This window comes from Pezoporus wallicus, unplaced genomic scaffold (genome assembly GCF_028554395.1).
Source record: "Pezoporus wallicus isolate ANWC-B61680 ecotype Strahan unplaced genomic scaffold, APGP_CSIRO_Pwel_v1 contig_865, whole genome shotgun sequence".
NCBI lineage: Eukaryota > Metazoa > Chordata > Aves > Psittaciformes > Psittacidae > Pezoporus > Pezoporus wallicus.
The window spans coordinates 747,210-763,326 of NW_026636827.1; the positions used below are offsets into that span (position 1 = coordinate 747,210).

The window sequence follows — 16,117 nt, forward strand, 5'->3', positions numbered from 1 at the left end:
ATGCTACAGTACCTCTTCTTCTCTTTTCCGTTTGAAATATTAAGCAGGTGTCCTGGGTTCAGCAGTAGCATTTGTCTTTTCTGCTTCTTAGTGGTGTGTGCTGTGCTGTGTTTTTGACTTTCAGCCTGGGAACAATGCTGATAACACCGATGTTTTTAGTTGTTGCTCAGTAATATTTACTCTAATCAAAGACAGGACACCTGACCCAAAGTAACTAAAGGGGTATTCTGTACCACAGAATGTCATGCCCAGTATATAAACTAGGCGCAGTTACCTGGAAGGGCCAGATTGCTGCTCAGGTTGGGCTGGGTATCGGTTGACGGGTGGTGAGCAGTTGTATTCTCTTCCCTTGTTATTTCCCTTACCATTATTATTATTGGTGGTAGCAGTAGTGGTTTTTGTTATACCTTAGTTACTGGACTGTTCTTATCTCAGCTCATGGGAGTTACATTCTTTCAGTTCTCCTCACTATCCCTCCAGGAGTGCAGGGAGGGAGAACAGGGAGATTGAGCAAGTGGCTGCATGGTTCTGAGTTACCAGCTGGGTTTAAACCGGCTGGGGGAACTTTTGAACATTGGGATATACATTCACCAAAAGCCACCTGTTTAGTCAACACCAGAGGATCTGCCTGCAGGGCTGGCCTGGCCCAATCAGAACTTTTACATACGGTAGAAACGGGTAAAGTTTGTGTGATGAACATAAAGAATTTGCTGGGGAAGACAGTCTGGGTTATTCCTGCTTCAGGTAAAGGCAAACTCACTTGTGGGATTGCTTTTGCTCAGGGACCCAGATATACTTGGTGGGTAATACAGGAAGATGGGGAAGTCTGATGTGTACCTCAAGAGGATTTGATTTTAGGAGGGAGTAACCTGGAAGGGGCAGATTGCTGCTCAGGTTGGGCTGGGTATCGGTTGGCAGGTGGTGAACAGTTGTATTCTCTTCCCTCGTTATTTCCCTTATCATTATTATTATTGGTGGTAGCAGCAGTGATTTGTGTTATACCTTAGTTACTGGACTGTTCTTATCTCAACCCATGGGAGTTACATTCTTTTAATTCTCCCCATCCCTCTGGGAGCAGGGGGAGGAAGAAGTGGGGTGAGCGAGCGAGTGACTGCATGGTTCTGAGTTGCCGGCTGGGCTTAAACCACAACAACACGTAGTGTGTCGAGTGGGTATTTTTACAGGCACATTTAGATAAACTGTGATTTTTGTTTTTCTTTTTTTAATTCAGAGACAGCTGCCTGGATTTCTAATGTTTGGACTCATGTAGCATCCTTTTCAGGCACTTTAAGTGCACCTATTTCATTTTTTCAGGTCCTGTAAGTACAGTAGAATTAAGTGTTTTGTCTGGAACTATGAAGTTATTTGAGTCAGTTTGTACTTTTAAAACTTCTTGTTCAGCAACAACATTCCTTCTCATGTTTCTCTTTTGTACTTATGTATTTTAGGTAATTGTTAAATCTGGACCAGGGACTTTTCTCAGCCTGGCTGTATATGATGATTATATCTTCTGGTCAGATGGAGTGAGGAGAGCTATTCTCCGTTCCAATAAATATACAGGAGGAGATACAAAAGTTCTTCGTTCTGATATCCCACATCAGCCAATGGGCATTATTGCTGTTGCCAATGATACTAACAGTTGTAAGTTACAAAGCAAGATAATGTTATTTTGTTAATTCCAGTATAATTTGTTTCAAGAATTTTACTTAATTTTAACCAAGTTAACACATTTCATGGTTTTTCATAAATGCTTTTTGTTGTAGGAACTGTTAACAAAAGATTGTCTATAACCTCTTCCCCAAGTAAATGTTATGGAATGACCATTTTCTGCTGTGGACATTGCTCTCATTTGATAGGAGTCAAATAATTTCCTGTCAAATATCAGCAGTTTTGAATGTTTTGGGGGTTTTAAATTATTAGATTAGAGTAACTCCATTGTTTATCTTTAGTATGCTAGTATCTGAAGCATTTTCATCTGACTGATAAAACTTGAATCAGTTGCCCATAAATCTGAGCTATGTCAATCTTTGCTTTCTGAAAGACATTGGCCACTGAAGGAAATTTAATAAAGCAGACTTCATCTTTTATCATTTTTTTTTCAGGTGAGTTATCTCCTTGTGCACTAATGAATGGAGGTTGTCATGATTTATGCCTTCTGACTCCTGACGGACGAGTAAACTGCTCATGTAGAGGGGATAGAATACTGATAGATGATAACAGATGTGTGAGTAAGTAATACTAGCTGACACCATGTTTTTCTATGGTGTGATACACTTGGCTATCATAAGCAAAGACAATTGGCCCAAGCCATTAATTTTTTTCATCTATATACTGTAAAAATGGATCTGGCAATTCATCATGTATGAGGCTTTTTACTGTTTTATGTCTTACAAGGCTTTTGGGGTAAAAAGCATTGGTACTTAAATTTACTTTGGGAGTAAAAATACATTCATAAGTATCTACTTATTATAAATTCTTAATTGAGGGTAAATATGTTAATAATCTCCTTAAATTCTAGTTTGAGTAGTTGTGTTCTGCTCACCATTTCCTGTTTGCAGTTTGTTTCTGTTAAGTACAATTATTTTCATTTCTTGTCCTTAGACATGTGAAAGTATTTTGACTTACTAACCAGCTGTTGTATTTAATCATACAGAATTGTGAGTTAGCAATGGGGAAATGTATCACTTTAAGATGGCAGACTCCTTGAGACTGGTGTTGTTGGAGAATGTTCTGCATTACACTGTTTCAAGTTCTCTTCGTATCTTCTCAGGCTTCTTCTGAACCAGTGTCTCAGTACGTGAGGAAGAAAATAAGAATACGTGGTCATCCATTTCAGCTTCCTTAGATCACACTGTCTTTGTGCAGAACTGAAGTTTATGAACGTGAAGCATGTGCTAATAATTTGGAAGGGTGCAATATATGTACACACTCTGCACTCTTTCAGCTTTTCTAATAGTCTGGAAAAAGTCTCACTTTGCTAATGCTGTACCTTAGCAGGAGTCAATTCACTGGAAAGCTTTGCACATTTTCCCTATGCATAACCCACATTCATAACGTGGAATATGACTGTGCTTCTCCCCTCAATTAGTGTAGCTGGCTGGATTTTTAATGAAGAAAAAAGCTTGGGGGGGGGGGGGGGGGGGGAAGGAAACATGGTTCCTTATGCCTTGGTTAATGTCACTGTATTATAGCTCTTCTGTCAAAGTTAGAGACCCCTTCCGAATTCCAGGGGTTAATTGGACCTTTACCTCTGTGGGGCAGAAATCTGAACTCTTGGATCAAGTTTTCAACTTCAGTATTTATTTGCCAAGTATGCCTGTTCTGCTGCTTCATTTTCATAGCTTTGATCCACCTGCTTTCTCTAAATCAAAGTTTTTATCATAACAGTAGAGAGACACTACACTATTCAACAAAAGATTACGTTTAAGTTTTGGATATGATTTAGCAGGAAGTGTAGACAGTTTACCTGCTTCAGACTCTTGTGTTGCAGTCTGTCGCTCCTGCAGCCTAACAAGTGGTTTCTCTTCTACCAATACAGAGTTGCTTTTAAAACTCTGGTCTGTATGTGGAGAACTGTGTTGATGTGGGATATGAAGAGATGTAGTTCTTCATTGACATGCTGGTTATTTTGCTAGCCTGCTTCTTTGCTAACAGATTTTATTTTGGTCATGCCACTGATATTTTTCATGCTAGAATGTTACTAGGCTTTCCTGGTATATCTGAGTCAATAGTATTTTCATATCAGTATTCTCATAACAGGACAAAATACTGTTGTTTATTGATCAGTTGAAGAAGAGCAAGAAATGTGCTTCTGTCTTTTTCTTCCTCCCATCATATGCCTTTTATCAGCAGTAACAGTTGTGTAACTGAAAGATGACTACTGATTTTTTTTGACTGGGAATTAGATTTTGAGGGGCTTTAGACCCAGTTTTGGTTGGATCCTTGAGCAGAGCTTATTCAGCTTGATGCTGCAAGATTTTGCCCACGGAAATTGTTAATCCTCCATCCCTGGTGGTGTTCAAGGGCAGGTTGGACAGAGCCTTGGGTGACATGGTTTAGTGTGAGGTGCCCCTGCCCATGGCAGGGGGGTTGGAAGTAGATGATCTTAAGGTCCTTTCCAATCCTAACTGTTCCATGACTCTATGATTCTAAGATCAGTAGAGCCAGTTACAGAGAACTAGTGGGAAGACTGCAATGAGGTAAAGGGCAGAAATACACCTTAAGTACTGGCATTATTTTAAATTGGCTGCAGGCATCCTTAGGACTGGACCCCAGTCCTTTAGAATCTGATTCTTAGGCTTGGCAGCTCAGCTACACAACTCTGAGGAGCCTGTAATTAGTTTTATACCATACCAGGCTAGTTGCTTGGTTATCATGTATAAGATTTTATTTTGATCCATAGCTTTGCCTTTTACTCAGTTTCCTAAAATATTGATATTAAGTGAAACCAGATGCATACATTAATTATGCATATTCATAATGCATATCATATGTCATATCATATATGCATTTATATCATATTCATATGCCTAATCAGTGTAATCATGCAGAAGCTACCAACATGTCCTAAACAAATTTGTGAATTGCCAAGGTTCTCTTCTATCCTTTCACGCACTTCATAGTTCCGTCTGCAACTTTACCTTTGGCTCACACAAACATGTTGTTATTTGTTGAGTATTTACATAGTGCATTATAAGGCCACTGAGATTTCAGAGGAGGACCTCGTTCTGTAACTGAATATATGGAAGTATGAGGGTTTAAACTCTTATCCTTTAGACCAGGGAATGTAGAGCTGATCTAGAGTTGAGATGCAGTAGTAAAGTAATGTATAACTAACCTATGTTACAACTGCTTTGTCTTGTTGTATAATTGAGACAATGAATTTTAAAAATTATTTGCAGTGATAAAGATTTCAATTTAAACTATAGCACTTTCAGAGTAGCACACTTTTAGTCTAGTAACAGAATCCAGTGATCAATTGAGCTTGTATGGACAGGAATCTGATTGTTAATGATTTAAAGATAAATAAGACTTCACAAAGTCAGAAAAAGATATTTTCATCTAGAGACAAATGTTTCTGCTTCCTGCAGATGGAATTTTACAATCACCTATTTCACCTCCCATATTGCTAAGTTTTATTGATTTTGATCATTCAGATGGAGCTAGATAATTTCTATAAGTTCCATTGCCTACCAGTTTGCACTTGATCCTGTGGGATCAGTTAGCATTCTACCATCCCTTTACCTGTGAGATTTAGTATGATAAAGTACAGGGATTGATAAAGACTTAAAGTAGCTGCTGCCAGCTTCTCTGAATCTAGCAAGGAAGTTTTCCTTCATTGCTATGGTGGCAAGAGCCTAATGTTTGTTTTTTTTTTACTGCCTCACAGGAGAGCAGAAACCTCATTTGCTGATAAAGAAGAGATCAAATTGTAGCAGGTTAAAAGTTTTCAGTGCTTGGTTCAGGTATTTGCATCATGGAAATTTCAGTTCCCTGGATTAATTAGAATTGGAGAAAATACAAAGAGGAGTTGGAATTCTTAATATCTGGAGTAGTAAGAAGACAGATCTTTCACTGATCCTCATTTTACTTTCGTTAAATGTAATGGACGTTGTCAATTTTGTGTAATGATTTAAAATCGTTGCATGAATGCCATGTCCTGGTTTGTTTGGAGGTGGGAGAGAAAGATGGCTCCTGGCATCCCAAAAGAGTTAAACATCACTGCTATTATGGTAGCAGGATACTGCTTTCTTAGTGACAGTTAACAATCTTTGCATACCTATCATAATTACTACTGAGATAGATAAAAGTATCTACATGCATTCATTGAGTCTGGTTAGGGCTATAACAGATGAGTGACTGAAGTTGAATCTTAATTAAAGAGCTTTATCTCACCAGTTTTTTTTACCTTGAAAGTTGGGGTTTGAAGCAATCCTACAGTGGTTTCCAGTTAGACTTTAACTGAGGAAAGATTATACTATACATACTTTTTTTTCCCCCACCTTACTCTAAAGATTGCAATCTAAGATACTGAACAAGATATAAACTAAAACAGTAATTGAGAATGACTTTTAACAAGATCAAAGTTCTTAAAATGCTTAAAAAATGGGGGGAAAGAGAGAAAACTAATTGCTGTGATAAATTAGATTAAAATTTAAAGGGCTGTATAAATCATATACAAGATCAGACCTCCCCTTGTCCAGAATCTATACTTTCAGCAGTTCTTTTATATTTTACTTCATCAAATTGAGAAGTGTTTTCAGTTTATATTAGCTTGTTGCATATAGTGGACATTGGTTCTTCCTGAATTTGTGCTGAAGTAATTATAATGGAAACAAGAAAAAAAGTGTAATTATTAGGTATCGTTTCCCTGTTCTTTCTCCTGAGTTGTATATACTTGTCTTTTCTCTCAAGTTTGATATTTTGTTTAGAACCATACACATGAAACAAATACGCCTAGTATTATGTGTCAATTTTGTGATACTTTCCTAGTTTCTAACTGAACTAAAAGAAAATCCACATGCAAGAAAAAGCAGAAGTTAAAATTTTAAATGTACATCTTATTCTCTTCTAAAATAATAGGTATAACATTTGCCCTGAGAAGGAGAGAACACAAAAATTACCAATTCAATTTTTTTTTTTTTTTTTAATATATAAAAGAAATAAGTAAAGTAGAAACAGCAGGTTTTCTTCATTGGGTGTTAGGCTGTATCTTCAACTTTGGATGTACTACAGTAATGCCAGTACCTGTGTGCATATTGAGTATCTGCACAGTGCCACAGAGCAAAGTCGAGAGTTCAGATTAACTGCTAGGTAATGGTGTTTGGTTCTTTCTTTTGGATGTGCTATTTGAAGAGATTATTTTTAGACACATGTTAAGAGACAGTTGCATAGAAGCTGGGGTTGTGGAGAAGCATGTGTGGGCAGAGGGTAGCTGAGGACAGTAGTTACAGTGTCATTCATTCAGCCTGGAGAAGAGAAAGCTGCAGAGATGCCTTAGAGCAAACATCCAGCACCTAAAGGGGCTTACAAGAAAGCTGGAGAGGGATTTTTTACAAGGGCAGGTAGGGATGGGACAAGGGGTAATGGCTTTAAATTGAAAGAGAGTAGATTTAGATTAGATACAAGGAAGGAATTCTTCACTGTGAGAGTGGTGAGACACTGGCACAAGTTGTCTAGAGAAACTGTGGCTGCCCTATCCTAGAAGTGTTCAAGGCTGGGTTGGATGGGGCTTTGAGCAGCTTGGTCTAATGGAAGCTGTCCTTGCTGATGACAGGAGGGTTGTAAATATGTGATCTAGAACGTCCCTTCAAATCCAAACCATTCTATGGTTCTATGAAAGTCATCATCTTATCAGAATCACTGCCTTCAAGTTGCTTTACTACATGTTCCTTCATGGATATTTGGCTATGTATTTTTCTTTTACAGACTCTGTCTTACCTCGGTTTGGAATTCAACATAAAATTTCTGAAAGCAGTTTTCTACTTACATGTCTATACTCAATCCTATATAATATCAGTAAATTTACGGAGAAGTCTTGCAGACCACCACTGTGTAGACGCTTTTAAGTTCTGATGCCATGGTGGGGTTTTTTTTAGTATTTAGGTTATCAAAAACTTTGTAGGAGATATTTTAAATGTAGCCAACACTTTTTCTTGTTTTCACTACGTGTAAAAGCTAATAAAATTACATTTTAATGTGTTTTATTTTTAGCAAAAAATTCTACATGCAACATTTATTCAGAGTTTGAATGTGGAAATGGTGAATGCATTGATTATCAGTTGACTTGTGATGGCACTGCTCATTGTAAGGACAAGTCTGATGAGAAACTTTTCTACTGTGGTAAGTATTTCCAGATGTTTCACCTTCACGTTCTTCACATGCTTATCTTAGTTACTCTGTTACTTATCTACTTATTCATGCCAACTGCTCAAAGATTCACAAGAAGAAAATGCCAACTCGCACATTAAGAAAACCCTTCATGTTATATGGCTAGAATTACTTATATCTGAACATAGTTTTCTTGCAGACTTCATGCACTAGATGACTTACATTGAGTAAAAAACATCTAAAATGTCTCTAAAACCAAAAATAAGGAAAAACACAGCTAGCTGCTTTTTCAAGGATGAAAATGAGAGTATTTTCAATTTTAATATAGCATATTCAAATAATTTTTCTGTATTTAAAGAAATTTTATCTGGGAATAGAAAGCACTAAAATAGAAGTATTATACAAAAAATGCCTGTGTAATCTTTCCAACCAATTTTCTGGTTAAGTTTATAGTATCATTATTCTTCATACCAATCAGTTTGCATCTTGCAACAAGTTTGACACAAGTTTGTCTTCTCATTATTTTCATAAATTTCACAAGGACTCATGTCCTCATCAGGTTTGGGGTTTCTTTATTCCCTAGTAATCACTGAATCACTTCCATTTTTTTTTTTGTGTCCAATTGAGTTTGCCTGTCTCAGGGTCTAAAACACTACTGTTCAAATAATTTTCCTAATAATTTTCCTATCTCTTCTGTTTCCCATATGAACAATTTCATATAATTTCAAACCCACCCAATATGTTTATACCTGACACCTCTGTAGTTTTATGAAAATATCTGCTTTAATTCCTGAAGGTCACCTCTGACATTTTAATAGTAGGCTGATAGTGGAAAAAGAAGCAGAATAGCTTTCTTCTTGGTATTGTTTATTTTGGCTTTTTTTTTCCCTTAAAAAAAAAGAAACACCACCAATTTGAGCATAGCAGCTGATGCTATGACCTGTGTCCTATGTCAGACTTCTTTGTAATAACAGCTTTGATGGTGTCATATAAAACTAACTAACATTCGATCAGATCATCTACGTGTAGGAAACTAAGGAGATTTGTTTGTTTGAATCTGAAAACAAAACAGACAAGGAAATAAGAATCTGGATAATACAAAATATTGTTAGTTAACCAGGAAGGGGTGTGGCCCTTGAATTGCAAGTGACAGCTTCAAAACACTGAAAAGTAAATGATTTAGGTCTGTGAATTCCTTCAAAGGTTTTCTTATTAAGGATGTGTCGATGTATTTGTATTTAAGTACGCATATTTCTTAGACATAAGAAGTGATTAAAAAAATCCAAACACGCACATCAAAAAAACTCACACAAAAACCAACGCCAGCAAAAAGTTCAGGTTTTTTTAATATGGATTAAGCCTCTTTGTCTCTAATTTTAGTCATTTATTTCATTCATAGTCAATGGAAAAAGGATTAAGGTTTCATATAGTTTCTTTTACTTTGTCAGGAGGGAGTAAGTTGAAGGAATAGAGAGAAGCTATTTTATATGTCAGTAGTCAGAGGTTAACTGAGCTACTATATCTTTTTATGCTTTATTCTACAATACGGAAAAAATACGTGAGATCCAACATTTGTTTTTCTGTGGATTTGCCACATAAGTTTATGAAGAACTTTATATTAATTTGTAGAGTGACAGTGTACATTTTCATAGAATCATACAATGCTTTGGATTGGAAGGAACCTTAAAGATCATCTAGTTCCAAACCCCCCAGAGTAGAAAGAGCTGTGGTTCTGTCATGTACTAGGTCATATACAGTACCTCTTTTTCTGAATCGAAGTACAGGATGGTGGACTCATTATTAACTAATTCAGTGAACATTATTTATTCATTATTGTGGCATCATTTCTACAATGGTTGGGGGTTTAGTAAATCATTCCTAAATTTTCAGCATATCTATATTTGTAACATTCAACATTCTTCAATAGTTTCCCTACTTGAGCAGATAGCTTGCAGTGTTGGTATTCAGAAATCCAGAAACTTTTCTGCTAATAGTTTGTTATTTTACTCTCCATTTATTCCCAATTTGGGCAAATTCGCTGTGTTTCATTGTATATGATAGTATTGCTGGTGCTATATTCAAACATTGTCACATGCCTGAAAAAAGTGTGTCAAAATAGATGGATTTAAAGCACATGGACTTTTTATACCATGAGATTATGAAAACTGAGAATTAGGCTTCCCTTTTTATTTTTTTTGTCATTTTTTGTGCTTTTATTTATTATTCTTTATCTGTTTATCACTTCAAATTCCGCTGGACAGTAAGTGAACAATATCTGTTTTTTTTCCTGTATCTTCAAATGCATTTTCATATAAAATGTTTTTATGGAATGTTTGTCTGGTTGTAATGTAAGGCTATTTTTATTAGAGGTCAAGTATCTAAATGAAATTATGTGCTTGTACTTAACAGAAAACAGAGGCTGTCAGAAGGGTTTCAAGCCATGTTCTAATCGTCGCTGTGTTTCAAGTAACAAAGTATGTGATGGTGTAAATGATTGTGGTGACAATTCTGATGAATTTGACTGTAAAGGTAAATGGCATTTACTTCCAAAGTGATTTCAGATTATTTTTCTGTAAATACTTAGTATGTAAATGGAATTAGCTAGAAAATTCATAGAACTTTATTGATATTACAGGGATTTGTTTTGTTATAATTCAGAAACAAGCAGGTGCACATTAATATGTTTGGAAAAGCATATGTTGCGATTGATGAGAAGATTGATTTTGGTTTACACCTGCAGTCCTTCAGACAGAGAGTGGGTTTGGCTATGGAAATACAGTTGCTGCTTGTTTTATGAAGTAATAAATGAGAAGAATATCTTTACTGCAGACAGAAGAGTTGAAAGATGAGTGATTTCTTCTCTGTCTGCTGCACTGTTTCTTTAAAATAACCAGCGTTCTATTTCTTTGCTTCTCAGATATATGACAACATCCGTGTCCTTTGCAAAACCTAGTAGAATTGTTATTTTTATATCAGAATTGGTTTTGCTTTTTATGTCTTAAAACATGAGCTGTTCATCAGCTGTTTCATCAGCTGTTCATCAGCTAATGAATAAAAACTAGCTAGCAGACTACACAAACCCTTAGTTACAGTTCAGAAGGATTGGAGGGGAAAGTATTCCACAATATATAGATAAAATCTATGTAGCTGTAGTAACCAGCAATTTTTTGAAAGCACCTCATGGGTTTTAATCATTTAGCTGAATATGAGTAGAGGAAAAAGCACACAGGCAAAAACTTCAACCTGATGTTACATGAAAGAGATCTAATTCATAGATGGTCCTGAAGTGCTTCTTCCTTCCTGAGAACTATCTCAAATTGAGTTGAAATATCAAAAGAGAGACATTTAGGTGAAAAAACAAACAAACAAACAAACAAAAAACACCAAAAAAAACCAAACCAGAACTTATGCTTTCAGGTTTATTAGACCTTATATTGCTGCTGAGTTTTTAGGTATGGCAGATACAGTGTGTTCTGAATTCCTCATGCAAAGGTAGAAGGTTTAAAAATAGTACAGATACTATGCATCTGAGGAGTCTGTTTAGTACACAAATTTACATCTTTTCTAACCATATGTTGCAGATTCAACATGTGCCTCAACAGAATTCCGTTGTGCGGATGGGGTTTGCATTGGAAAATCAGCACAGTGCAACCAGATCATTGACTGTGCAGATGCTTCAGATGAAAAGAACTGTAGTAAGTTTGTTTTTGAGCTCCTTCAGAGCATCTGGTACATGGTTATTCCTTGTTATAGAGCAGTTAATTCAGTCATTACTAGTTGGGTACCAGCAGCATCATGCTTTGCACAAACTCAAGTTAAACCTGAAAACCAAACTATGCTGCTCTCAATCTGTATTACGTGTGATAAAGTAATTTACTTCTCTTTACAGGTAATACAAGCTGTGCTTACTTCTATAAACTTGGAATAAAATCTTCAGGATTTATTAGCTGTAATTCAACATCACTTTGTATACTGCCAGAATGGATATGTGATGGATCTAATGACTGTGGAGATTATACAGATGAACTAAAATGCCCAGGTAATTGTGAAAAAAAATAAGAAAAAAAAAAATTTACTTTTTTTTTTAATATATTGCTATATTTCTGGTCTAGCTTTCTATTTCATCCAGGTTAGGGCTGTCATTAACCATTTTTATTTAAATAAAACATTAATCATTACAATATCAAGCTCATCAAGCATCAGCACAATCACTCAGGAACTTTTATTAGCTACTGCTTTGGTAGCTTTCTTGCTTATTTTTTTACTTTCTCTTTTAATTTGTTGAGGTACTTGGGATAGGCTGCCAGGGTAGAATCCAGAGGTATTGCTTTTGTGCTAGTTCTGGTCTTCAGCCAGTACAAAGCAACTGTGGTACACTTGAGTCCCCATCCCAGCACTAAGGTGATTTATTTTGTATTTCATATTAAGCAGTGAAGGATGGCATAGGATTGCTCCTTCATTATCCAGAACCTCTCATTTGAGAATGTTAAGTGCAATATGTAAACATAACTGTAAGTAAATAAACAAGAAATTGTATTTAGAGAGAGAATAATTTAATGAACACAGGTTTCTTGATATATGTTTGTAGGATTAGGCCCATCCTAGTAAATTCTCATCAAACTGAAGACAGTGCACTAATGAAACTCCGGGGACATCAAGCCTGTACCTCCTCTACTGCACCTTGAACTTTTAAAGAAAAATTTATAAAATAAATCAGTATTATTTTTTGTTCATAATATTCCTGTTACTATCATATTCCAGAACCTCATTCGTTAATTTCTAGTCTACACATCTCCTGGATTATATCTGTTCTTAGGCTGAGGAAGACCTTGTAGTCCTTCAGTAGTCATATCCATAATTTTTACTTGCAGTGGCAAATAAGCCAAGGTATTTTAGAATTCCTGCTTTCAATATAGGTCTATCATTCTGCATCATCTTAATCATGTCAGTGTGCATCTCTCTTGAATATCCAGATGAGTACCCAGTATAGCAGACAGATGAAGTCTTTTTTTTTTTGCTTTCTGTCTGTGAAAACACATTTTAATTCTTTATGGTTTTTTTTCGTAATTATCATAGAATAGTTAGGGTTGGAAAGGACCTTAAGATCATCTAGTTCCAACCCCCCTGCCATGGGCAGGGACACCTAACACTAAATTGACTCATGCTAGTTTCTAAGTGTCCTCCTGTGACGAGTACCTCTCTTTTTTCTAAGGATTCGTATTTGTAAAAATAAATATTTACTAATTAATAAATGTTACTAGTTTGTAAAATAAAACTTTCCTTTTTATGTTCTTGAATTCTTCATCCAATTTTTGCCAAGTAACTAATGCCATCTGATTGCAACCCCAGCCATTCTGTGATTCCATGATTATTCCCATTTAGTATCCTGGTTTTATTGTGTGATAATCCCATTGTGTCACCAGGACATTCTATTACTATTCTCATATATTTTGTGGCAACTTTATCACACACAGTATCACAGTATGCTAGAGATTGGAAGGGACCTCGAAAGATCATCTAGACCAATCCCCCTGCTGGAGCAGGAACACCTAGATAATGTTACACAGGAATGTGTCCAGGCGGGTTTTGAATGTCTCCAGGGAAGGAGACTCCACAACCTCCCTGGGCAGCCTGTTCCAGTGTTCTGTCACCCTCACTGAGAAGAAGTTTCTTCTCAAGTTTAAGTGGAAACTCTTGTGTTCCAGTTTGTACCCATTACCCTTTGTCCTATCATTGTTTGCCACTGAGCAGAGCCTGGCTCCATCCTCGTGACACTCCCCCTTTATATATTTATAGACACTTATAAGGTCACCCCTCAGTCTCCTCTTCTCCAAACTATAGAGACCCAGCTCCCTCAGTCTTTCCTCATAAGGGAGATGCTCCACTCCCCTAATCATCTTTGTTGCCCTTCGCTGGACTCTCTCCAGGAGCTCCCTGTCCTTCTTGAACTGAGGGGCCCAGAACTGGACACAATATTCCAGATGGGGTCTCACCAGGGCAGAGTAGAGGGGAAGGAGGACCTCTCTCGACCTACTAACCACCCCCCTCTAATACACCCCAGGATGCCATTGGCCTTCTTAGCCACAAGGGCACAGTGTTGGCTCATGGTCATCCTGTCGTCCACTAGGACCCCCAGGTCCCTCTCCCCTACACTGCTCTCTAACAGGTCGTTTCCCAACCTATACTGGAACCTGGGGTTGTTCCTGCCCAGATGCAGGACTCTACACTTTCCATTGTTATATTTCATCAAGTTATTCCCTGACCAACTCTCCAGCCTGTCCAGGTCTCTCTGGATGGCAGCACACCCTTCTGGCGTGTCAGCCACTCCTCCCAGCTTAGTGTCATCAGCAAACTTGCTGATAGTACACTCAATTCCCTCATCTAAATCGTTGATGAATATATTAAATAATACCGGTCCCAGTACTGACCCTTGAGGCACTCCACTAGTTACAGGCCTCCAACTAGACTCAGCCCCATAGACTACAACTCTCTGGCTTCTCTCCTTCAGCCAGTTCGCAGTCCACCTCACTACCTGATCATCCAGTCCACACTTCCTCAATTTAGCTGTGAGGATGCTGTGGGAGACTGTGTCAAATGCTTTGCTGAAGTCAAGGTAGACCACATCCACCGCTCTGCCATCATCCATCCACCGTGTTATTTCCTCATAAAAAGCTAAGAGATTGGTCAAACATGATTTCCCCCTGGTGAAGCCATGTTGACTGCCCCTCATAACCCTCTTATCCTTGATATGCCTTAAGATGGCACCAAGGATAAGGTGTTCCATCACTTTCCCAGGGATGGAGGTGAGGCTGACCGGTCTATAGTTACCCGGGTCCTCCTTCTTGCCCTTTTTGAAGACTGGAGTGACATTTGCTTTCCTCCAGTCCTCAGGCACCTCTCCCGTTTCCCAAGACTTGGTAAAGATGATGGAGAGTGGTCTAGCAATGACTTCCGCCAGTTCCCTCAGCACCCGCGGGTGCATCCCATCTGGACCCATGGATTTATGGATGTCCAGATTGCTCAACTGATCTCTAACCCATTCCTCATCGACTAAGGCAAACCGTTCCGTTGACCTGACTTCATCTAAGGTCTCAGGGGTACAGGGCTCTTCAGGACTGCCTGCAGCAGAGTAGACAGAGACAAAGAAGGCATTCAGTAACTCTGCCATCTCTTTATCTTCTGTCACCAGGGCACCCATCCCATTCATCAGTGGGCCTACATTGCCTCTGGTGTTAGTTTTGTCTGCCATGTATTTGAAAAAGCTGTTTCTGCTGTCCTTTACCCTTCTCGCCAGGTTTAATTCTAAGGAGGCCTTAGTCCTCCTAGCTGTCTTCCTACATCCTCTAGCAGCAGCCTTATATTCCTCCCAAGTGGCCAGCCCCTCCTTCCATGACCTGTAAACTCTCCTCTTCCACTTGAGCATACCCAGCAATTCCCTATTTATCCACGCAGGTCTCTTGGCCCTCTTCCTTGACTTCCTACGTGTCGGGATGCTCCGATCTTGAGCACGGAAAAAGCAGTCCTTGAATGTCAACCAACTATCTTGGGCCCCTTTACCTTCAAGCAGCCTTGCCCATGGGATTTCCCCTAGCAATTGCTTGAAAAGGCCAAAGTTTGCCCTGCTAAAGTCCAGGGTTGCAATTCTACTTGGTATTCTACTAGTCCTACCACACAAGATCCTGAACTCCACCATCTTGTGGTCGCTGCAACCAAGGCAGCCCTCAACCCTTACTGCTTCAACCAGATCCTCCTTGTTAGTGAGGATGAGATCCAGCAGCGCTCCTCTCCTGGTCGGCTCATCCACCATTTGCAGGAGGAAGTTATCATCCATACACTGAAGGAACCTCCTGGACTGCGGCTGGGTTGCCGAGTGGTCCTTCCAGCAAACATCAGGGAAGTTAAAATCCCCCACGATGACCACAGCCTGTGAATGTGAGGCCACTCTCAGCTGCCTGTAGAAGGCCTCGTCAACTTCCTCACCCTGATCTGGTGGTCTGTAACAGACACCTACAACAGTATCCCCCCTGCCAGCCTGCCCCTTAATTCTCACCCACAGACTCTCAACTCGCTCATCATCTGTCCCTGGACAGAACTCGGTGCATTGTAGTTCCTCCCGCACATAAAGAGCAACCCCACCACCCTTCCTGGCTGGCCTGTCTTTTCTGAAAAGGACATAGCCCTCCATGACTATATTCCAGTCATGTGAGCTGTCCCACCACGTCTTTGTAATTGCCACCAGATCATAGTCCAGATCGTAGTCTCCTGACTTAACACAGGTTTCCAACTC

General features: G+C 38.5%; 1 protein-coding gene across 1 annotated transcript in view; it reads left to right on the forward strand.

The window, feature by feature from the left end:
- Nucleotides 1–16,117, forward strand: part of LRP1B (LDL receptor related protein 1B) — a 781,126-nt gene that overhangs the window by 634,734 nt on the left and 130,275 nt on the right. The window contains exons 43-48 of the mRNA XM_057401813.1: nt 1,449–1,641; nt 2,103–2,228; nt 7,714–7,842; nt 10,240–10,359; nt 11,412–11,525; nt 11,720–11,869. Coding sequence (XP_057257796.1) covers nt 1,449–1,641; nt 2,103–2,228; nt 7,714–7,842; nt 10,240–10,359; nt 11,412–11,525; nt 11,720–11,869 — 832 coding nt within the window. The remainder of the gene's footprint in view (nt 1–1,448; nt 1,642–2,102; nt 2,229–7,713; nt 7,843–10,239; nt 10,360–11,411; nt 11,526–11,719; nt 11,870–16,117) is intronic.